Source organism: Hippichthys cyanospilos, chromosome 20, assembly GCF_059441005.1.
Source record: "Hippichthys cyanospilos isolate Australia breed blue-spotted pipefish chromosome 20, RoL_Hcya_1.0, whole genome shotgun sequence".
Classification (NCBI taxonomy): domain Eukaryota; kingdom Metazoa; phylum Chordata; class Actinopteri; order Syngnathiformes; family Syngnathidae; genus Hippichthys; species Hippichthys cyanospilos.
In genome coordinates, this window is record NC_142388.1 from 6,949,601 (window position 1) to 6,974,141 (window position 24,541).

The window sequence follows — 24,541 nt, forward strand, 5'->3', positions numbered from 1 at the left end:
CTCAAATTGAAATACAGTGTAAGTCCGGATAACTGGAAGTGGGAAGGGGAAAATGATGGGATGTGGGGGGTAAGCTGAGGTGCGTTATGAGAAACGTGAGTCGGGGAAGATTCCTACTATCAGGAGAAAAATATCAGTTCAATCCGTATCAGCTTTCTTAGTCAGTCGAGCAGACTGAGGACACGCTGAATTGACGGGCTGACCCTTCCGATTGAGCGGCAAGTTGGTCCAAAAGATGACCGATTTACTGGACCAACAGCGGGCGGGATTTAGTCAATCCCGTGCTTGTGCAGCAGAAGCATTTCTGTTGTTCAGCACGCCCAGCCAAAAGCGGTTCTCCGCGCCGACGTACAAAGGATAACCTGAAACAGCACTAACGCTGCTGGAGAGCGGGTCGGCGGAAACGGGAGGGAAGAAATGGTAAACATTTGAAATAATAATAAATACGATCTCAAACTTAAAAGAAAAAAACTGCACCAAAAATAACAATTGGAAAAAACTGTTTCTTGGACCTGTAGACCGATAAAAAAATAATGATATAAACCCAAACATGAAAGATATAGAGTCAGATGAGCTCTTTTATCTGTGTTTGTGACACAGTTCTGTCTCACAACAAAAGATAGCTAACGATAGCATTTAGAGTCCTGGTGGAAATGTACTTCTCACTCGGAGCGCAGACAAAGAGCAGGCAACACGGCGGTGGAAACCTCAGACGCTCAAAAACAAAGAAAACAAATACGCCAGGGAATAACAGATATAAGCAGGCCAGACAAGAAGCATCTCACAAGGGGTCTGCTGAGTTAAACATACAATCCTTTGTTAGAATGTCAGGTTTGCCAGTGCTCGGGTTTAAAAACGGCGCGCAAAAATCCAATTGGATGTCCCAAGAGGCCAGACCTTTCTTCTTGGTGTACAGCATAAACCGGTTTTAAATCCATTGAGCACAGTTGTGTATTAAACTGAAATTCTATATATAACACAACACTAAAAGTCCATTAAAATGGCTGTAAAACAGTAGCGAATTTCATTGGATGATCTTGAATTCAATTGTCCCACGATTCACGCACCCAATCACAACTAAAGACAATTCCGTATTTCCAGTACAACTGCACCTGCTGTGCGTGTCTTTGGAGTGTGGGAGGAAGTCAGTGCGAACCCACGAAGGCCCGGGGAGAACATGCAAACCTCCGATGAAATGTTGACATTTGACTTTAGCAGTTTGACCATATTTGGAAGTCCATCTTAAACAGGGTCTTAGTCCAGCGTGAGACCATTATAGTTTCCCCTTTGTATTTGATTTAAAAAGACAGTTTTGCCGTGTTTAACATGTCGCAAGTTGTTGCAAACAGGCCTCTGCTTGGAAATAGAGGAATGTTAATACAACTGCTTCTGATTCTTCCACTTGGCTCCACCACCAACACCTTGTCATACATATTGAAATGACGCCTGAGGAGAACACACATTGGGGAGGATACAAGAATATGGGTGTGCTCTTTGTCAGTTACCAGCAAAATGTGGTCAAACACCACTTTTGGCTCATGACTGATATTGGCGCGAAAAGACCCTGAGGGGAAAAAGGGTAAAATGAGACATCCAAACCCCTCGACTCCCCCTTCCCCTCTAGCTAAAAATGAATGCATATATGCAGTAAGTTAGTGTTGGGAGTTATCATCTTATTGCGATCGTTGTAAGAGTCTAGAGGACATTTCGCGATGGGACAAAACGGCACATGAGCATGTGAGGTACTCCGAAGAAATAAACGTGAAAGATGATCGCAATTCATTTGGTACTCATGTGAAAGGTGTTTTTGGTGGCACTCGATGAGAGAGGTTATACTGATAATATTAAATCACCTTACCACTATACCGTGTCACCGTATGATTGTATGGCGTGGTGTCGAGTTGGTACACGGGAGTGGCGTTTTGTGTGAGCCCATTGTGAAATCCTGCAGCTCTTCGAATGAGTTCAACCGGTTTCTAACTCAGGTTACATCGCACTGCCGCCTCAGCCTCACACATACACACACCCAGACAGTATTGTTAAATGTGTCCTTTGGCTTTGTTTCTTTGTCTCAGTCTGCCCTCAGTGAAAACAATAAACAAAAATATGGAGCGGTTGGTTTGAGGCTTAATGGTTTGATAAATGAGCGGACAGTTCCTGGTTTCAATCCCCGTAAATATGTAAACCGATGGCCTTCCACGATGATGTCTGAAAGTCTTTCTTTCGGACTGCTAACGTGTCCCATCTGCTGCATGTTTACCTTAGTTCGCCATCGGGAACTGGCTTGCAATTGGCCTTCTTCAAATGATTGCCAGGTTTTAGTAGAAATTACATGAAAGCTCTCCAAATCACAATTTGAGGAAGTACACTTTGTAATCAACTATTTGGCTTGGACCTACAAGGAAGGAGTGAGTACAGATATCAGTTACTGGCCCTGTTTGCTACTATCAGTTCAAGACCTTCCTGTTCTTCCTCTTCTTGACAAGCAAACTGAGCTGGTTTCCTGCTTGACTAACCGCTATTGGTTAAAATGTGAACACCTAAAACCAAACCCCCCAATTTTTTAGTAGCAGATCACATTCTCAGATAATACAGACCTTATGCTATTGTTTTGGGAGACTCAGTGTGCTAATATTGTACGGTGAAATTCCACTAACCACTAAATCTGTAATAATTAAATAACACCCACCATTCAGCCACTATGTGGTGCACTAAAACAGGAAATAGAGCTTTATGATCATTGTCGGTTTAGTCGTTCTTTGAAAAAATGAAATATGACTTTTTTTTGCCACTCTTAACTGGAAATCATCCTAAACTTATGACCTTTTCTTGCGAGCGTCTTTCTCCCTTGCCCCGCTGTTGCAACACTGTGTGCAAGAAAAGTCCATGTAAAAAAAAAACACTGGCGCAAACATGGTTCCAGGACAGCTTTGAGACGTATATCTTCTGTCTACATATTTTTGAAGTTGACCAACCTGACTTGGTCAACTTTTGCCCAGCTTTAGAGGGGTTTACGATTCAATTCAGTATGACACAGCTTGGTTTGAGAAGGTATCAAGTACTATAACTCTCCAGATTGTGTATATATGCTAATAGTGGAACGATTCGATTAATTTTGATAATCTTGCATTGTATTATACAGAGTGCTATACTAACCTGCTTCCTATGTGTTACCGTAATCACACTATGGTTCAGTAAAACATCCCAAAACAAGTTTCAGCTTCAAACGGATTTATTCAACTGTGTTTTTCACTTACAGGGTAACCAAACTGGTGAGACCAGCATAGTCAAAGAAAATAAAGGCCTTTGCTCATAATTATCTTTCACTCTGTTAATTGAAATTTTGTTCCACAAGCAACAGTAGTATCGGTACAAATGAATGACTAGAAAAAGTGCTATCAAGAATCCCTGGGACTTATCAAGCTACGGTAAGAAAAAAAAAAAGTGTAGTGAGTTCAGTTGAGCCGAAAGCCCATTGGCTGAGGAAAATTAAACATTTAACTCCGCTTAGTACATCAGTGCACTTCCGTTAACTACACAGGCATTTATGGTCTAGAATGTAGACTTTTATTATCAGCCTTTCTAATGAAGGAGATAAGGGCACCAAATTGTAATGTTCTAAATGTGAGCATTGTAAAAAGAAAAGTGACCATGGAAACCAAATGTGAAAAACACAAACACACGCGATTAACAAAGACGCGGGTCCCTCGGAAAAACATGTAGTCCTTTTTTTTTTTCAGTGCTGTGCAGATAAGGCCATGTATTTCAAAAGACAGAAAAAATTCAGAAAATATTTTTCACGACCTTGGCAGAGATGCCAGACCAGTGATATGAGGATAGTAGTGCTTGAATGGCTCTTATTTACTCTTATTATAATAAAAAAAAAGCCTGAAGTGTAGAAAAATATGCAATGAAAACTTTTCCCGTACAAGGCTCCTTCCTGCATGGCCTTGAAAACAACGCTCATCATTTGTGTGACGTGTGAATGCTAATCAGTACTAAATTGCTTCATTATTCATCTTTTATAGAATGCACTGATTATGAATAGATATATGCTCTAAGTGGAGTTTTAAGCAAACCAAGAGTGAAAATATTCCTTTATGGAAACACAGCTATAATCTTTACGTGTCATTTTTATTGGGGGGTGATGTTTCTGTTGCCCCAGGACATCAGGACCCCGTGCGTCCTGGTTCTTTCTCAAGCATGGACTCTGCCAGGGGGCCTTTTTACATTTTAGCATTCGGAGAAGGACATTTAGGGTAGGGCACCACTGAAGCACAAGATCCCCAAGACCTTGACAAAGGCACTGAACATTACCACCAAAGTACACTACACTGTAATTATGTGGCATTCCTGAAAGCAATAGTATATTTTTCTTTTCAAATAAAGAGCAAATAGCTGTCCATGAAGCAATGCATTGCTAAATTGTGTTATAGTGACTCCTTTGCAAAATATTTTTTGCCTTTATATTACTTTTTAACAGTATGTATTTAGTTTCTTTCACTCCATCTCCTCCATAATTATCACTGCCCTCGTTGCTCTATTACTGTTTTTAGTGCCTACTTTATTATTTGCTCTATTGTGTGGAATGTAAGCCTGCTTGGGGAAGTGAACAGAATAATAATTTTTTTGCGTTACTATGCATAAGACAATAAAACTCTTGAATGTAGAATTTTTTTTTTAAGTCTTATATGGATGCCCATTGTCATTCGTGGCACAATATTTCGTGTGAAGAGCCATAAATACACCAAATGATGTGGCCCTATCTTCTGGAGTTGTTGGATAAAATACGCTTTTATATACAGCAACAAATGTAGTTCTGAAGTTGAATACAACAGACGGGGATGGTCTTTAAAGTTTAGTTGTTTTTTTTTCCAATTCAAAGATGCTTTGCACTCGTTCTGACGTAATCGGCTGAAAAATGATATAAGGGGTACAAAAAATATGAGATTGAGAACCACTGTTATCCAAATTCTCTGCATGTACCCGTTTCATTTACTGCTCTTTATTAGGGCGCATACAAAAATAACATATCTTCCTTTGTTCCCAGTGTGGCACACATACTAAATTGTGTGCAAAGCAATTAACGCCATTTGTGTTTGTTCCATGAACTGTTGGTGGACCTTGATAATGGAAAACAAGTAAAGACTGGCTGCATTGTCGTGGTGCAAATTATTATGAAATATCCATCACTACACATGATCATTCATATGGAGTTCACTTAATAGCGGTAACAAAGGCTCCGACCAATCATTTTAACTCGTTCATGATCCACTTGTAATGACAGGCATTGAATACGTTAACTCACGTTAAATCACGCCTCTGTTATCTTGCTGACCAGGGCATGAAAAAGAGGTATTATAAAAATAAGGTCATTCTGTCTTTCGCTGAAGTGCACACTCGGGCGAATGGGAAGCACAGTCTTTTTCTTGCTCATGTTAATGTAAGTAATCCAAGTGGACAGGACACTTTGTTATTACGCCGGGAGAGCCCGTTAGAGCGGCACAGAGACAGAGAGAGGAAAAGACAAGAGTTCCAGGGATCACCTGTTTTAAATGTCCAGTCCTCTCTTCTTGGGAAATGTTGACAAGGGAACACTAATCATCATTTCTCCAAGCCCCAGAGATGGTGTCATTTTCTCAATATCATGTATTAAAGAGACCAGGTACTTGGTATGCACAAGACGGCGAAGTTTCTACATAAGCATAAGCACAAACGAACAGAAAACAGCAGGGACATTAGGATTTGGACATATTACCCCATGCGGTGATTTAGGTGAAAAAACACAAATATGTACTGCGCAAGGGGCCCTTGAATGTGTTCTGGTGCCACGTTCAAAGGAATAAGTCTATACAGGCAGGATTTAAAATGAGCATGTCTGTCTGCACATATCTCTGAATACATGTGAGTGTGTGATGGTATGCCAAGGGCATCGGGGAGGGGGGGACATTCAAACAACTTGAAGAGCAAAAAGCAGCTTCCTTGGACCGAATGCATAGCCGTGGGCAACGCGAGCGCGGATGTGAGTGTGCGTGTGTACGCGTTGGCCTGAGGCGAGGTGACTGCGTGTGAGGGGTGGACTCAGAAAGAGACTAAGTGTCCATTCGCAAACGTGCTTGGAGATGTTTCCATGCGAAAAGACATTTGACTCAATTTTACCTGGGAAGTAAATAGAATCTTGGGTTTATCCGCTGACAGTTGTGTTGAGAATAATAGCAGTCTGGTAGTGTGAAAAGTGGTCACGCCATGTTGAACTTTGAAATGTTGTCACCAGGTGGGTAAAATTTCAGCTCCCTAATGTCTTCTTTCAATGCTATTCAGGAGAATATGCTACATGTACCTAATAATTTTAGAATACAAATGCTTGTACTGTATTTGCTTGTACTGTATCTAAGAAGGCTTTTATTTTGAAATTGTTGTCGGAAAGTATATCTCTCCAACGAATGGGTCGCAAATCGATGAACAACACAACCTTCTTGAATTCACATTCAATCGCCAATCCAGGGCACTAATAAAAATGACATCATCACGCTGGCATTTTATTGTATGCTACCTGTTGCCAGCGCTCAGGGCAGCCTCTAGTATAAATTAGCCGCTAGCTAGCAGCGCTCAAGTGCCCTACATTGGCTGCTGGGGAGAAGAGTAAGACGACTGTGTGCTTTGACGCTGAAAGACTGACGGTTGATGTTCGTACTCATGTACAGTCAATTCGTCTTGACCGAAATGCAGGGGAAGAGGACTAGAAAGTGTTAGGGTGCGTCGTAAAATGACAGCAGTGTTACTTGTGCAAAACTTCTATAAATGGTTAGCGTACGTAAAGATAAAAAGTTCAAATAATTGTCAAACAACGGCCATTCGGCTGATTGTTTTCGTTTTAACGGCCCTTACGGCTACTATATGATGGAAGTAACATGGAACATTTATTGTGTCTCAGAATGATTAGCAAAAGCTCGACTCAGCTGGGATAAGTTCCCTTAGCATTTTGAATAGAGCTCTTCTCACCGTGCGCACACACCCCGTGTATCAAACACTCACTGATGTTTAGAATATTAAAAGGGTAAATCTGTCTGTAACAGCAGAAAGGCTGAATGGTGCACATTCCGCCATGCAGACTAAGGCTGATTTCATTATAGATAAATCTCATTTATCTATTCAATCTCTCTCTTCTATCTGTCTGTCACATTCTATTTCTCCCCTTTTATTCGTGCCAATGTGTGTCATTTCCCACTTTCAGGCTCCTGCTCTCCCATTTTTTTTTTTTTTTTGGGGGGGGGGGGGTATACTTCTCTTCGCTCTTTATCCTCCTCCATCTATCTCTCGGTGTCATCTGTTGTATGTAATTGGTAGGCATATATATGAAGGGGAGCGATGACACTGGAGGGGAGGCGTAGTCAAGAGATAATAAAGCTACGAGTTTGAAAACAGAGTCCACCAGAGCAATCACAATGAATTCCACTCTGACTCTACATTCATTTTTTTGTGTGTGTGTGTGTGTGTGTGTGTGTGTGTTGAATTGCCTTTGGTCTCTGTAACACAATAAAGAAATTGGCTTTGCTCTGCATGATTGTGTGCGCGACAACTTTTACTCCCAACTCTCAGTCTCATCATTGCAGCTCTTCAACTGAGGTGCGTTTCAATAAATCACGCTGTCGCTCGCTTGCACTGTCTCTGCTTAATAAGCTGTATTCAGAGCTCCTGGGTTTGTAGGAGCTGAAATTGCACAAAAGTAGAATTTTCTTTTCTTGCAATGTTGCTTGTGTAGTTCGATTTAATAAATGTCTGGTATGTGAAGTCGGTAAATATTGTGAGACTTCAGCTCAGTGTGCCGCACGTAGGAGGCGACTAGAGGAAATAGCGTAACAATTACTATATAAAGGACATGAAACAAAAATTTTTTTTAGATTTGGAAGAAATGCATAATAGGATGATATTTTTCATCTGGATAGTTGTATTTTACTGTCTTTAATGCATATAGTATTTCTAAACTGGATAAACAAAAAAAGATCATAATGGTCACTATTGATTGGTATGAAATACATTGTCATAAAAGTTGTATTTCAAATGATTTTCAAAATGCAGGGTGTCATACTTGGCAGTTTGACAAGTATTATTATTATTATAAGACATTTTTTATTGCATTGACTGCTATACCTTTTGTCAGATTTTTTTTTTTCTTTTTCTAGTGGTCCATCAATGCTAATAGAAATTTGCTGTATCAATACCACTAGTAGTATCGTTTTTTTGGTATCTTTGGCAAGAGTTATGAACTCATACTGCATTAAGTGAAAAAAGTTGGGATCAAGATGTTGCCTTTTGTCAAATAAATGAATATTATTTCTTCAAAAGTATGATTTCGTATTGGTTACTTGGTATCAATCAAGAGCATGGATGGAATGCTTTTTCCTTCGAAAATATCTGTCGAGGGTGACATAATCAAAAGTTAATATTCATTTGCTGATATTTTCAAGACCTGTTAAGTCAATTCTATTGTCCGAAAATAAATGTTTGCATTTAAAATGTGTCTTTTGTCAGATATAAACTATTTCTTCAAAATAATCTGCCATCATTTATTGGATTTGTTTGTAGAGCAATTATTAGTCTCTCAGTTTCTTGGTATCTGTATTGAGAGTTGAACACTCACACTGATATCGATGTGAAAAAAGTGGTATCGAAAAATATTGCTATTCTGAAAGATATAGCTTCTTTAGTTGCAGAAATTTCCTGTATGAAAATCTCCCCTCCAGATTCATCTTTTATTCCTCTTGACTGTTCTTTCACTCATTTTCAGACACAGCGAAACCCTGTCCGGCAAACAAGGTGCAAAATATGTCACGCCTTTGTGTCAGGTCTGCAACTTCTTTCCTGTGCCACATTCATTCCTACCCTGACTATCACAGCGTATGTGAGGAATCTGTCACTGCTCCAAAAGCACGTCAAACATGGAAAGGACAGACGGCGAGGAGGCAGACAAGTGTGCAAAAAGAGCAAAGGGGGTCAGGGGGAGGAGGCGAATGGACACCTGGACTAGTCCTGAGGCTCTGTGGGGAGGTGGAAGGAAGGAGGATGGGTGGGACGGAGAAGCGATTCTCCCAGCTGTAACCTGTGTGCGCGTGCGTGTGTGTTTGAGAGTTCCATATGCGCGCTAGTGCTGCAGGAGTTTAACAGGGGGTTGTAACAGATGGGCGCAAGCACACAAACAAATGACAGAGTCCAGCCATTGGCATGTAAGCACATTTCAGCGGTTCTGAACTCAGGTTCTGCCGCTTTAGTGCTGCAAAGTTTTACACCGTGAAGGATTGAATTGGAGCCCTGAATAAAATGAGCACAATTTGCCTTTGTAAGACAAAACTTCAGAACTAAATTCAAGAACCGTGCGTATTATTATGAAGCTGGTTAGGACCCTAAGTTGACCCTGAGTCATGGGGTGTCAAAGTAATTTTAACTAAGGGGCTGCAAGGGGGAAATCCGCAAGCAGGTCGGAGAGGTCATTATCAGAGATTTCGGACTATAAACTGCTACTTTTTTTCCCATAATTTGAACTCTGCGGTCTATAGTCCAGTACGGCTTACAGTATCTGCAGTATTTATGTGTTTTTATTAGCCGCAAGAAGGCAATCTCCTGGTAAACAAAGGGAACGCTATTAAAATATTGATTTTGAGTTTCGACTGCAATTTTCTTCACCAACAGGGAGAACTCTCCACTACTAAATGCATTGTGCATGTTACTGTTGTGTTGCTCCAGTATTCTAACAATCACATGTTGAAAATATGTATGATTTTTGCTATGCGCGCAGGCATGGTCCAAATTCCTTGTGAATATATTATTGAAAAGTAAATTAAATAAATAAATATGAAGTAAAGTAATTTTCTTTTTTGGTCCCTCATAGATCCAAACATAGCATTTTGCGTAAATGAATGAAGAGGTTTTAATTTTTGTCCTTTTTTTCCCATTTAATCCAAAATTAGGACATTTTATTTTCTTATAAACTAGGCAGGACATTTGTTTTTCCAAATTCATACATATCGAAAATCGGTTAGCTTTCTGAAAAGCATTGTGTTAAACAACCCCCCCCAGCCACTAAAACGGAGCTTTGCAAAACTTGTTAAAAAAAGAAAATAACAGATTGCATACTTTTCAAAGGATGAAAGCTATTGACACAGAGAGGCTGGTTGATCTTTGGCGCGTCACCAGCAATGCCTATTCTCCATGGAGCCAATTTTTCATCAGAGTGGGTCCTTCAAAGGACAATTGTGTCAATCTGCCACCATCAACCTGCCACTCGACGCAGCACAAGCATGCCATGGCGCGCGCACGGTGCACTTCAGAGCACTGGACTGGTCACGCCATACAGGTAAAAAGGTTGTCTATGTATGTGCGAGGCAGGTGAAAGGGTTAATGATGCCCATTAAGATTCATCTCGGAGTTCAGCAGTGCAAAAGCAAGCACAACACAGGTAGTCCGTCAGAGAAGAGCATCTGACACTGGACGGCCATTTAGGCTAACTGAAATCTCTGCATGCATAATTAATGAAGCGCCATGCGCTCAAAGTCAACAGGGGAGCGAGTATCACATGGACAAGCATCTCATTCTGTTTTCGTTTGGCTTTATTTTTTTTTTCCCCTCTCTCTCGCTGTCCACCTGCCGCCTTCGCAACAGCGACGTAATGAAATTGAGTAGTAGGGTGTTTGTTAATTTCTTCCTGGCTCCTGTGATGACTAACGAGCTAATGAAAGCAAACGAAAGTCCGGTCCTATAATTAAAACTTTTGAGCACATCATTTCTGACAACTAATTAAGATATTTGTCGCAAAGAAACACACACTGACTTGTGAGGACGGCACAATTATGAGTCCCAAAATATGAACATGTAAACATATTACAGAAACAGTGATATGATAAACAATGACAAAAATGACCAAATCAGGATACCAGACAGTAACTAATAATCCGGGCCAGAAGTGCTATGAAATACTGGACAGTACACTGGAGGAATGCGCTGCCTGTCAATCCCCTCCATTTTAGTCAAGCAGGAAACGTTCTGAGCGGCCAGCAGGAAATGATCTGATAGGCTCATCATTGCTTCAAAAATTGTACTATAGCAAGAAGCGTATGACGCGGATGGCCTTGGCATTGACTTATATTTTGAAGGTTAGCTACCAAACAGGTACACAGAACATAACTTGTTCGTATTCAAAGGTGGATCTGTTTATTATAATTAGTCAAATTATACTTAGGCATGAAATTTGTTTATAGTAATATAATGCGATGTACCCAAAATAAAACAGAGGACACACACACACACACACTTTTAACAGTTTCAAAATTTCTACTCTCATGTCTGTGCATATCATATATTTTTGCAACGGACTTATTAAGCCTGGCTTTGAACACGTAATGGTTCACACTATTTCAAATCTGTTTCATAAATGTTCCATAAACTAACATTTACATAGATACATATTTGCCTTTTATTACGGTAGTCCTTATCTTTTGATTTGTGTATTTAAATCCCAATTGCACCTTAAACTATAACAACCAGCTTTGATTTTGACAAACGTCTGAGTATTTGTGGACATTAAATGACTCAAGCTTTGGCAAAATCCTTTAAGTACCAAAGAAAGGTTGCTATGAATAACTCAAACTATCAAATAAATAAAACTTGCATCCCAGACACACAAAAATATGCTGAACAAAGCCACTTAATCTGCCTCTTCCTATCATCACAGGAATGTAATTAAAATGTTTGAGGCAATTAAATAGAAATGACAGGCGTAGCCAGCAAAGTGGAAATATGTTTTTGTCCATCTCTTCGGCATGTTGACATTATAAAGTGACTAAACATTACACATTACAATAATGTATTTAGTTGAGCATGGTATGAGCATGACGTTTGCGTTTAACAATCAAGCAAGACAAAGTTGAGTAATCGGCGTAATGACCAACAGAAGGAGAAGACGGGTTACAGATGTTTTTCAGTCTTTTAAAGTGGGGCAAGCATTGCCAACCCAAAGACCTGTAAATTGTGCTGCAAAGATTTTTGGATTAATCAACAACTAATGATCGAATTCATACATAATCATGTACGATCCGATAATCGTTTCCAGACCCAGTTCAATTCAAAATTCCTGATTCTTGGAATTTCAAATGATAGTTCTCTTGCAACATGACAGAAAGCAGACAATTGGAAAACCTGTCTCAGGTTTCAGATTCACACCTTGTGATCTTTGAAATCAAAAACTGACTTTGTTCCTCCATTTTGCAAACATTTTTGTTACATGGAACAGGAACAGTTTTCCTTTTACAGGCTGTGTAAAGCAGCATTCCTTTTACATCAAGATGCTCTGGAACCAATTCACCCAAAAAAAAAAAAAAACCTCACTCAAAATAAGCTTCAAACTCTCAACAAATTCTCGACAAGATGAATAAATTGTGAGTCATTTCCCGCCAGCCCCAAAGAATCTGACTAAGAGGATCATTACACGTGAAGTTAGTAATGGCATTTACAGGACTTAAGTGGTCATTTTACCCTCCGCTTCATCTCGTTGGGCCTGCCGAAAGCAAAAGAATGCGAAAGAGAAACAGACCCCCCGAAACACAAACAAAATGACCTCAGAGTAGAAACCGGTGAACTCTTGGTGCTGGTTTCCAGCTAGTTACCAAAGTACGCAAACACACCTATGAGATGCGGGGTCAAAGTCCATTTGGCTGTTCTCTGGGTGAAAGTGGGCTAATGATTCAAGATTAGTCCGCGCATACCCCGACCACAGCCCGGTCTGTTTCCCACATGTGTGACTAAGTATTTAGTCAAGAAGTAGGCCGGAGGGAAAAGTGCCTGAGCTCTATCAATCACGCAAACTTTCCCTCCCTGTGTCAGTGCTACAAAGTTTTATCAGCAGATATGAAGCGGCTCAGGAATGAACGAGCGCAGCTGGAAGTTTGTGTCTCTTTGCTCTGTTCTTGCAAAGTTCCTTATCAGACTTGAAGCAGCTATTGCTTCCTTTCCCACACGCACTTCCCTGCCCACCTCTTTTCTGAATCATATACTCCCATTTCACCTCGGTGCTCATAAAAGGACTAGAAGTGCCAATGTGTGCCACCGCTTTCACGGGCAGGCACAAGCAGAACACAATTGATCATCTAGATCCGCTTTACGGGGAAAAGAAATCGCAGCAGATTGATTTGCTAAAGGTGATGTACTAGTAAGACTTTTTTCAGTAGTTAATTTGTGGGCATTTCAAATACTAGTAAGCGCTTATTATGTACACTGGATTTACAGATTGCCTTCAGAGCAGTTTTACAATCACTAGAAGTGAAAAAATATATAAAAAAAATATACCATTTCAAGGTATCAGTATTAGTGATGGCAACCAATGATATGGCATTGACAGCTCTGAGAGCAAATTTGCAATCATAAACTACAAATGACAAATAAAAAAAAGTTATTGATTCCATCACTTTTTTTTTAGGAAAATGCCATGTTGAAATAAGTATGTCTTTATAATTATCTGAGTTATTGGAGGAAAACTGTGGAATCAAAAGTATTAGTTGTATCGGTGATGAGTAAAGAGTTGAGTACTTGTACTGCACTGAAAAAAAAAGTGGTATCAAACATCCCCCTAAAAAAAAAAAAAAAAATGTACCAGTAATCCAAAACAACTAGAACAGACAAAACGAGAATTGCAACTAACAATGATTTTAGTACATCAATCGGTTTAATATTTTGTTGATTTGGCCATTAATTGGATGTTTGTATAATTTGTTTTAATTGTTACCCCAATATTCAAAAGCAGGACTTTAGTTTTTTTAGTTAGAACATAAAAGCCATAGTTTTTTTTTTTCTTTTTGGGGGGGTAACATTTCAGAAACTTGCCAAAAATCTTGATCATTTTCCAAAGTAAGTGCAGACGTTTTTAAATGACAATGATGAGGCGTAAATTCGAAAGACCTGGACGGTTTTAGACCTTCAAAGAATCTATGATGAAATAAACATTTTTATTGATTCATTATTGGTCGTTGCGCCTCCAAACGAAACTTGAGACTTTGCTAGTTTTTCTGTGACCCCAAGATTATTTTTGCTACCTGATTAATCTTAAACAACACATACCAAAATCCTCTTAGATGAGGGCTATTACCTGCTCGGACATACATAGATGAATTTTAAGTTCATACGTAATAACTGGCAAGTGTTTACAGATGGCCTTGGCCTTGTCCTCCAGACAAAACAACATGCACAAACAAGGACACACACACAGAGAAGCCTACGGCCTATGCTTGTACTTGACCGAGCTAAAGTGCGAGCGGTTAGTTTGGGGCCGGTGCAAGGGGAAAGTGTGGCTAACCTAAACCACATGCGGCTCCCTCCGTTTAGCGCTCCATGTGTGCTTTTGAAGACTGGCGTGTGTATGTAAAGGAGAAAGGCTGCAAACAGAAGAAGTTGAAGCCGCGTGCAGCTGAAAGCTCATCGCAGCTGTATCAGATCGTAAAGTGTGAAGCGCCGATGTAAGGTTTAACTAGTTGCGTTTTATGGTTAACTTCATAATCTAGTGCAGTGGTTCTCAAACTTTTTTTCCAATGGGATTTTCAGCCAACCCCAAACCAGCACAAAAGCATTATTAGATGAAGGGGGGGGGGGGAAAGACTAAGTGCTGTGATATCCATGTTTGAGTTACCAAATGTGGGAACTACATTTGCGGTGATATCTCTAGGCATATTTAATTCAGCAGTTCCAAAAGATAGATCGTCTCACCTCATGTTTTATTTCTGGCTCATCTGTTGAAAATTTTTCACTCAAGGCAAGATGCATGCAGATAAGGCATACAAAGGAGTCACTCACACAAATATGTTTTTGTTTCAATTAATTTGCTCTTAATTTGAAAAGAAAAATGCACTGTAATATAATGTAAAAAAAAATGCAGAAAAAGATTAGCTGATATCTGCAGAAGCCCTATTAAAATCTCTCACATGGTCTAAAGTGCCTTATCGTACCCGCATTTGAGAACGGCCGTGTAAAATATCCCGTATTTCACTACTGTGGTTTACATCCCTAAAAACCCAAGATGTCTTTCCTCGGGCTTCTGATTATAGGTTAGCCAATTACCAGTATTGCCTGTATTTTTCAGACAATAGGATGCACCAAATTATAAAGCACAATCTCAATAAAAGTAAACATCTGGTTTTGCGAAAATTTACATTTATATGTGCACATAAAACGAAACTAATCCAGTGCAGCAAATGAGAAACTTTTTTCAAAATCAATGTGGCGTACGTGAGGTATACCTGATTAAGTATCGCTTTGAATATGTGAGAAAATTCAAGGATTTCAGGGGTGTCTTAAAATCATACGATTTGGAAGTTTGTTGTACCATTCACTTGCTTCTCTGAGACAGGACAACAAAACATGAATGGTATGTGTAAACGCAGGCTAAGACGATCAATACAAATCACAAAACTGGAAAAACGTTTTTTTCCTAATGTGATTTTTAAAGCACTTTCAAATTGGAGCCAGGATTGAAGTCTGTCAATAATCACACATCTGCAAAGCATGAGAAATTTTTTGAATACAGGAGCTCAGCTAGAGAAGAATTTAAAAAAGCTCTGCAGATAAGATCGCTATTTCACAGTAAACCCGAGGTGCACCCGTTCTTTTCCCTTTTTGACCTTTAGTATATTAACTCATTCACTTCCAATTAGGATAGCACTGTAAATGTAAAGATCCATTTTAACTGTAGCCAAGATTCACAAGGTTGCTATCGAATTTTATTTTGCCCTGGGTGACAATTTGTTGATTCGAAATACTGCACATACTGCACACTGATTACAATAGTACAGTTTCAAAGGCGGAGCCCTAATTCTACAAGACTAAGTAATTTTACGTTTAAGTAGTCGTGTCTGTGTCCTCATGTTGGTGAAACTAAACACAAGGGACATCTTATGTCAAGGGGAGGCATGGTTGTATCTGCTAACTGTTACTCCAATAAGACAGCTCCCTTGGCATGCACGCATACTTCAGCACAGACACTTTATTTACCTTTGGCCCAATAAAGACACTGCGATTGTTAACCGAGTCACTTATACAATAAGACAGTGAATGGAGGCTGACGAAGCGGGTGTGAGGGAGTAGAAGCGAAGTAGGGAGAAAGACCAACCAAAGCATTCCGCAACAAGGTTGAGAGACAACAACGAGATAAAGAAAGGCAATACTGAGAGACCTTGGGAAGATTTGAGCGAGGAGAAAATAAAAAGGTGGGAAGAAATCCTCAGCAGCAGTTTCATGTGCGACAAAGCAGTTCTCATACAAGGGGCGAAATTAATATTTTTTTTTTCCGAAACAAAACAAATATACTTAGTTTCTCAAGCTCCATAAAGTTATAAGTTTGCCTTTATTTATTTCCAGGAGGATTACTCGCATTTCTCCATGTTGCTCCCGTGTTAATATGACCTACTTTCAAATGTACTATTTCCACCTTTAAAATAATCAGCACTTTATCCCTGTAATACAACACCATTCCATCTGGATTTGGCTGCACAAAATCCTACCCGGGGTTTTGTTGGGCGGGGAAACACGGAAAGCAGAGAAAAGGCGAGGTAATAGAGGTGAGGAAGAAAAGAACGGGGGGGGGGGGGGGGGGGGGGGGGGGGGGGGGGGGGGGAATTCAGTAAGAATACACACCAAACTGGGGGAGGGTGTCTTGTGTTGTTTATGTTAGAGAGCAATAAATTCCAAGAGGAGGAGAATGGCTGGGAGTTGAATGTGAATATGAGAGGTGAAGAGGAAAAGTCCAGCAGACACAGTGGAGTCAGCGTAGTGGCAATATCGCAGTAGTGTGGATTCTTCTATCAGTGTAACTGGTGTAGATATCGAATTAAAAAAAAAAAAAAAAAACCTCAAGGTTTCGTCCAACTTAAAACTTGAAAAATGTGTTGTGTGAAATGTTGGAACATTTACTTGTTTTAATTTCTATCAAACCCCCAAAACAGTGCAAAGTTCCCAGCTTCAGCAGCATATCCTCTAAAGTCCAGACGAATTCATAAATTTCAAAAATTCCTTCAAATGAACCCTGTTTTAGCGACCAATGGTTCGGACTGCATGTGGAAGTAGCTATGGCGACGATGGCCCGCTTGTTTGCAGACCTCTTCAACCGTCAAGAGCAACGACTGGCAGACGTTGCACAGCGCCAGCCTGTTACAATTGATGGACTGCAGGTTAGTGCACAGGATCGCCATCAAGTCTGACCATGCGTCTGCCGTCAAGCCGCTATCCACTGACAGTCGGGACACATGCCGACTGGCAGGGGACAGCGTTCGAAAAGGCAGAAAGACAGATGGCGGCCAAACAGATGAGCTCGTGACAGAAGTCGAGGAAATGATACAGACAGGTGACATATTAAGATGAAACATGAATATACATTTGAAAATCAAAGACAAGGCTCATCTTGACTTAGAGGAAAGTCCATTTTTTTTCTACTGTCGATAAAATCCAGTCATGTCTCTCGCCAAAGTAATAAAGTATAGTAATCCTTTTACGCCACGCTCCCAAAGTGAGGCTTTTTGTAGCGTTTGAGTTTCACCCGGATTGTTTACGTTGCAAAATCAATGCTTAGCTTTTTTATACCCTTTCGCTCACTAGCAGGAAGTTTAGATAAAATGGTGGTGTATGTTTTAATTACTTTATCGAAAAGACCTATACCCAGAGCACAAACTAATGACCTGTTCAAAGGCAGTAACCCAAATGTGTTAAAATGACCGCATGTTCAGGTTAGAAAAAGGGTATGTCAAGGGTACAATTTAACGTTTTAAAAACCCAAATATGAGCTTATCCGAATTAGTGTGCCTGTTTATATGGCATTTAAAAACCTGAATATTCAGGTTTTAAAAGGGTTGTGAGTGCATGTAAACCCAGCCTCTCAAGGTCATCAGCATGTATTAAAAAGGTATGTGAAAAAGTAAACTAGAAAATTAAATCTAGTTCTCAAGTTCAAATTTCAAACTACTAAAAGAGCTTAGTGTTCCCAATGTAAGCAGAATCTCAGAAAATCTCTGCAGCAAACTTAAATTGATTTATCAGGTATAAGATTTTTAGAGGCAGATGCCAATATTTGTCAAAATACCAGGTATCGGCGCCAATAAATCGTTTTAATCCAAAAGTAGACTGCTGAAAAACTGCCTCCCTCTCAGGTTATTATGACATCTACCAACAGCAAGACACCTAGCGAACCTAGAAGACCGCGCAAGGTTTTTGATGGTCATCGTGGATATTTTCTCAATACAGAAGTGAAACAAACACTTCTAAAATCCAACACAGCCAAGCTTTACACAGACAGATGTTTCCTAAGTCAACTTATCAGCCATTTGTAGCTCTAGAATGCGTCGGTTCAACAATTGAAATTGTTGCGCCTGGTGACAGAGCGGCCCAACATGGCGCCAGCGTAAAGATATGAAGTGGAGTCGGATATGATAATCTTAATGGAGCGGTCATCCGTCTGTAAGCCCCTGATTCACTGAGAGAGGAGGGTTTAAATATCTCAAAAGCCTTCCAGCTATCTCCAAAGCAAATCAGCTTAAAGAGAAGACTTACTGGACATGAATGTAAAGACATTTGAAATGGGGTTGCTGAGAGGGTCTGAAGAAAAAACATCCCCTGGGATTTTCTCATGACTGGTATCAGGAACGAGGACCTGCGATTGCTATGGGTGCGTGTGTGAGAGACGCTGCTTTCATGACAGATGTCCTCCTAACTGGACTAATGGTAACCACTTCAGCCAATGCCCGTGACCACATACAGGGATTCACAAAAGAGCCCTTTGGCGGCCACCTGAAGGCGGTATAAAGAGGCTCAGTCCCACAGTCACATTTTTAACCTAGATGGCTGTCACGTTTACTCAGCGTCCACAAAACAGTCAAAGAAAGTAAAACAAATGGAATTTTCACTGATGATTTATCTTCCACTTGAACAAATGCTGATTTTACTTTAAAGTCCGTTTTCTTGTCTCGCCTCTCTTTTCAGCTAGTAAAAATAAACATTAAAAAGGCACATGTCCCTAAACAACACAGCCACAAAGATATTCCTATTGGCATTCTATTTATAGGGTGCTCTTCAAGCAAATGTATGTTTATGTAATGGTCCAGTCAATTGCTTACTAAAAATCTCAAATTAGTTACACTAATAATTGTGTCAACGGATTTTCCAAACCCCTTTCGGCCTAAATGGTTTGGTTTGACCACAGAATCATCAAATAGTTGCCAGACATGCAGGACAGCATCACAGTTGGTTACATGTGACAACAGTAACTCACTTCTCTTTTAATACTTTTAAGCATTGTTGGGTATTAGGTACCGGAACAAACGAGGAACAAAAAACCAACAACTTGCAAAGGTTTCCTCAAGATTGGTTCCTACGGAGCTGTCGAGTCGCCAAACCGACATCTGCCGTCAGTAACTCAAGTCCACTTGCAGAAAAACAGCTCTTATTGTTACACAGTATTGTTTGTTGACCTTCATGATTTCAAGTTGTGTTGTGCTAAGTAAGTACTTACAAAGTGCTCACAAATCCATTGTTTCAAGGACTGAGTTAAAATCTACTGAGATAAGTTGGAACACATGTAAGAGCTGCCAAAGAGCTTGTCCTGCTTAATGTAAACTGACAGTATTTCTGCACCGCTACACTTCCATTAGGTCTCTGTTATTTTTTTGTATTAAATGATGTGTTTTACAAAGGAGAACTTCAGAACCCATAAAAACCCAAGCAATTGCAAAAAAAATCAAACTGTTTACGTTCTTTTAAAGCATAATTAGAGAACCCTGAGGGGAACTACGGTTAGACCTAAAACACTCCGTTTCACAGTTAAAACTCCAAAAAAAGCAGCCGGTGGGGGTATTTGGAGTATTTGAGGATGTGCATGGGCAATCCCAAGCATGGGTTACCGACGTTGCGCCTCACAGTGTCCAAAAGATGTTCAGCCATTGATGTTGGTCAATAGAGACACTGACGTACTGAACTGAGGAAGTAGAAGCCTGAGCTAAACAAACAGCACCTGGGCTTTTTAAATATGCCACCAGCTGCCTAACTACTTCCAGAGTGACGCGTGAAGGAGCAGCGGTTTACGCAAATGCCAAAGATTTACCAACAGCCAGCCAGATAAGACCGACAAAGCACCTGCAAAAATGTTTTGGTGAAAAATATTTTCAGGGAACACCGGTTGAATGAGATTTCAGTGGTGAGTAAACAGTTCACCAAGGACAAAATGAATGGGTCCGCGCAAGCTGCTGCACAAGGTATTTCCATCATGGCGTGTTAGTGATGATGTGAGGTGAACCTGTTTCTAACATTTAAAACTAAATAAAATAAATTGGATGGGGTGGTTAGTAATGACATCACAGCTTGAAGGAACCAACACCAACTGAAATTGTGTTTAAAAAAAAAAAAGTCCCGATAAAAAGGTGGAGATGAGAGGCAAATGGTGACATTGTGCTCAGCATTGAGCTGGCTAATTGACACTCACCCTTTTCAGAGCGCCCCATGTGAGCTGGGTCCAAGGAAGCAACAGAGAACACAATAAGACAGTATTAGATACAAAGCATGCGCATAACATTCTGTATTTAGATTTAAAAAATACAAATTAGCCACAAAACCAGCGCAAGATGAACCAACCGGGTCAATAAGTGAAAAAACCTGAAAAAAAAAGAAACATTCACCACCAATGACGGCTCTAGATCTTTTTACTGAACTTGCAGAGGATAAGTTAACTCATTCACTGCCATTGATAGCGGTATGAAGCAAAAATCCATATTTAACCGTGCTGGCAGTAAATGAGCTCAAATAAATCTGACAGGGGGCGAAACAATGGCTGTAAAGGTTTAACGGAAGCGAAGAGTTCCTTGCACATGTTCACGTTCACCAAATAAAACCAACACATGCCTGCCCTCCCACCTTTAACCTCTGCTCCCGTACACCTGTGCGAACCTTGAAAACATTTATTTCCAAATCGGTCAGCACCTGCTACAGAGCAGTCACGTCTCCTTGACTTAATTTGTCTGTTTCGACTTATGACCTCATTTTACTTTTTGCACAAATAAAAAAAAAATAAAAAATTCTTTGGGCAAAAAAAAAAAAGAAACATGAGCTGTTTAGTGAGCTTGTGCAAACTGCAGTGTAATTAATCAGATGAGTGTTGATTACTTCATCTGTCATTAAGCGGCCATGTGTGGAATTGTGCGTGTTTTGAATGTGTGTATGTGGCGCAACAGTTTTTTTGCGTCTGTCTACAGACAGCTGTGACCTGAGCCCAACAGGCCACCACAGAGATGGATGATATTAGACCAACGCCATCATTCATTGGGGATATGATCTTTCCTGGATTTGGAATCTATTGCAAACATTCTTTCCCTCCATTTCCTTCAGCAAGCTCTCTGTTGACTTTGTGACGAATGTCTGGCAGCCTGCGCGCAACACTTATTTCTCAGAACTGCTAATTGTGGGAAATAGCAAATTACCGTCGCCAGAATTGTACATGTTTTTATTTTGAGCATTAAACTGTAAAAAGAACGGCAATTTTAGTAGGTAGAACCTGAAACGCTTTTGCTATCAGAACAAGAAAAATAAACCGGAGTAGGCATTTTATGTGTTTTACAACAATACTCAACCATATTTAAAAATTCATATGTACTACTGGATAAAACATTGAAACTTGTGGCTTCATATTCTATCCCCAGTTAAATGACAGTGTAAATCTGGTTAAGTATTGTTGTAACACACACTACATGTATATTATAGTGTATATCTAATGACAATGTCCATGTAATTACGGTAAATTATTGCTGTAAGACAAACATTTATTATTCTGTATTTTTGATTACAGTGGCCATGTAAAAGTGGTTAAGGATTGTTGTAACACAAAATATATGTATATTACACCGTGTTTTTACGAGGCAGATTGAAAACCTACAATCCAATGACAGCCCTTGCAGGGCAGAACTAGACTCTTTCAGGGTAGAACTGATACAATAAAAAAGGTCACTCATGCGTTTGATACTGACTAATCTGAGGGAGGACATTTCTTCACACTGAATTTTGTTTCTGGAACTGAGTTTTTATGAAAAACATCAATTAAATATGAATCATTCTATTCTTTCCTTAACTAGAATTTTTACGTCAGAATTTGCTGTAGTCTATCACCTACCTGGCTTCGCACACACGTTAAGTCAATGGCATGACATATTTGTGTGAACGAATTGGGATCGTCTAATGTGTTTTCCCTAGCTGAAAGGTACTCAAAGCAATTTAACAGTGTCTCCTCTTCTACCTACTGATCATCAGAAGAGGGAGTTCATTGTCTTGCTTGAGGACAATGACCTGCTGGATTTGGCAAGTGCGGCCCCTCAAAAACACCACAGGCATGAAATCAAATGGGACACCCCAAGGCAACTGGGGGGGTGAATCATACCTTGCGCAGAGACAACAGTCATACAGTCCAGTGAGACAAGGCATAAAATGAACGTTTGAAATCCCTGATAAACTTTTGAAAGCCCTTCGGGCCTCTCCGACTTCATCTTCAAAGACGTGACCAATATCAGTTGGAAACTTGAATTCCTGTGTTGTGAACACTTTTTCGGCAGAGTAAAATTAAAACAGATGTCTATCAAGAAGATGTATAGTTTTTCCTTTTCCTGAACTTCAAGAACTTTTTTTTGGAACCCTCACTCAGGAAAACCTGAACAATGTCTTATGTGAGGGACTGGAAGGTCACACTATTTGCGGCTGGTACCGTCTTTCAATGCAAAACCCTCCGATTCATTCAAGCACACAAGCCTAATGAGGGATTAGCTAATGAATTCTCTGAGCAGATTAATTACATTTTCCACACGCGCGTGTGGGTGCCTGCAGACCTCATCCCCCAAACCACTGAAGACATGAGCCAGTACTTTCAAGACTTTTTTTTTTTTTCTTAATCTGCATCCAAATTGAAATACATAGAAAGAGATGTGCTTTGAGCAGAGAGGCGTTTGATTTGAGGAGAAGGCGACATTAAGGAAGATCTGCATGGCGGCAGACTGCGGAATGACTTTTAACAAGAAAATAAATAAAACCCTCTTTGATTTGGCCGCGGTTAGAATGAGGAAGGATTTTCACGGAAATCTAAAAGAGAAGCAAACATTCCGCATGCTTCTCTTTGTATCACTTTACTATGGAGAGCTTATAAAAGCACTTTAAGTGACAGCACATAACACGCGCGCGCACACAAAGCGGACCTGACAGAAAAACACACAGATGCACCCCTCCTGCCGTTTTCACAGTCTCTTGAGTGGACGAGATGCCCACGGCCAAAAACCAATGGTTGCATGTTGTTTTTTTTTCTCCCCTCCTCCTCCTCCTCACTTTCACTCTTCCTCGAGTCTTTTTTGCCGGGGAAAAACACATTTCTATTTCATCTTCCAAATGGTGCCGTAAAATCGTTATAATTAAACCAACTTTGTACTGGCGCTCTAAATGCAAAAACATGATTTACAATTATAATTAAAGCGGCTGTGATGTGATTCGCCCTGGGAAGCTAATGGAACGTAATTATTGCACTTCATTAAGATTAAAGACACTGTCAATGCGGGTCAGTGCGTTTAGAGAAGTTGTCACGTTGACATGCAGTCACTTATTGACATTGTAAAGGCAGCGCGGCAGACACGCCGGGCCGCATTTATTACTGGGAGCGTGGAGGTGATAAGCCGAAACGAGGTTGCCGCAGAGCAGCGGTGATAAGCGCAGACGCCATACGGGGCCCCCGTTCATATTAAACGCCATCATTTAATACGACATTATTTCATTGGTGCATTATAAAATGGGAAAAGTCGGAGCTGGAACGGCTAAATGAGAGTGATTTAGACAAAGGACATCAACAATCTTAAAGTGACAGTTTTCATTTCTTTTCAACTAATCTGGTATTTGTCCTTGTGAAGGAGATGGAAGGCATCTCTGCTGTCCGTTTCGACCAATCACAACTTTTCTTTTCAACAAATCCAAGTGACAAAAGACAGATGCATGCACTGGTTGTTCTTCTTTTTTGGACCCTGCCAGGATTTTGCTGTGCCAAAAATGACAGAGGGCTTCACTTTAAGGCAGTTCTTCTCAAACATATTTTGCCAAGCCCCGCCCACCAACACTCAACTATAAAGATTATCCAAAAAAATTGTATAAATATACCTAAACCTGTATCCTTTTAAACTTTAAGAAAAAAAAGCAATATAAATCTTTCAACAACTGTTATTTTTTACAGCGTTTATACAGGTTACAGCTTAGTCTAAAACAGAAAAAAATAAACAAGTGCATCAAAGTGCCTGAAACTTAAAAAAAAAAAAAAAAGTTTATTACCATTACAATTCACATGTCAAAAACAAAGTATTTTCCCTGGGGTCATCCGCGCGCCCCCGGCATCACCTCGTGCCCCCCCAGGGGGGCCCGCCCCACTATTTGATAAGCACTGCTTTAATGCAATATTTTGTCATTACAGTGGGACCTCCAAAGTCAAACACCCTAAAAGTGGTGCAAATGGGAGTTC

General features: G+C 40.1%; 1 protein-coding gene across 12 annotated transcripts in view; it reads right to left on the reverse strand.

The window, feature by feature from the left end:
- The window catches only part of ptprk (protein tyrosine phosphatase receptor type K), a 94,240-nt gene that overhangs the window by 66,608 nt on the left and 3,091 nt on the right, over window positions 1-24,541 (reverse strand). For 11 of the 12 annotated variants that reach the window (XM_088402997.1, XM_088402996.1, XM_088402991.1 and 8 more), the window contains exon 2: window positions 20,498-20,521. The exons of the other annotated variant lie outside the window; for it this stretch is intronic. In XM_088402997.1, coding sequence (XP_088259123.1) covers window positions 20,498-20,521 — 24 coding nt within the window. The remainder of the gene's footprint in view (window positions 1-20,497; window positions 20,522-24,541) is intronic. 12 annotated transcript variants of the gene reach the window in all.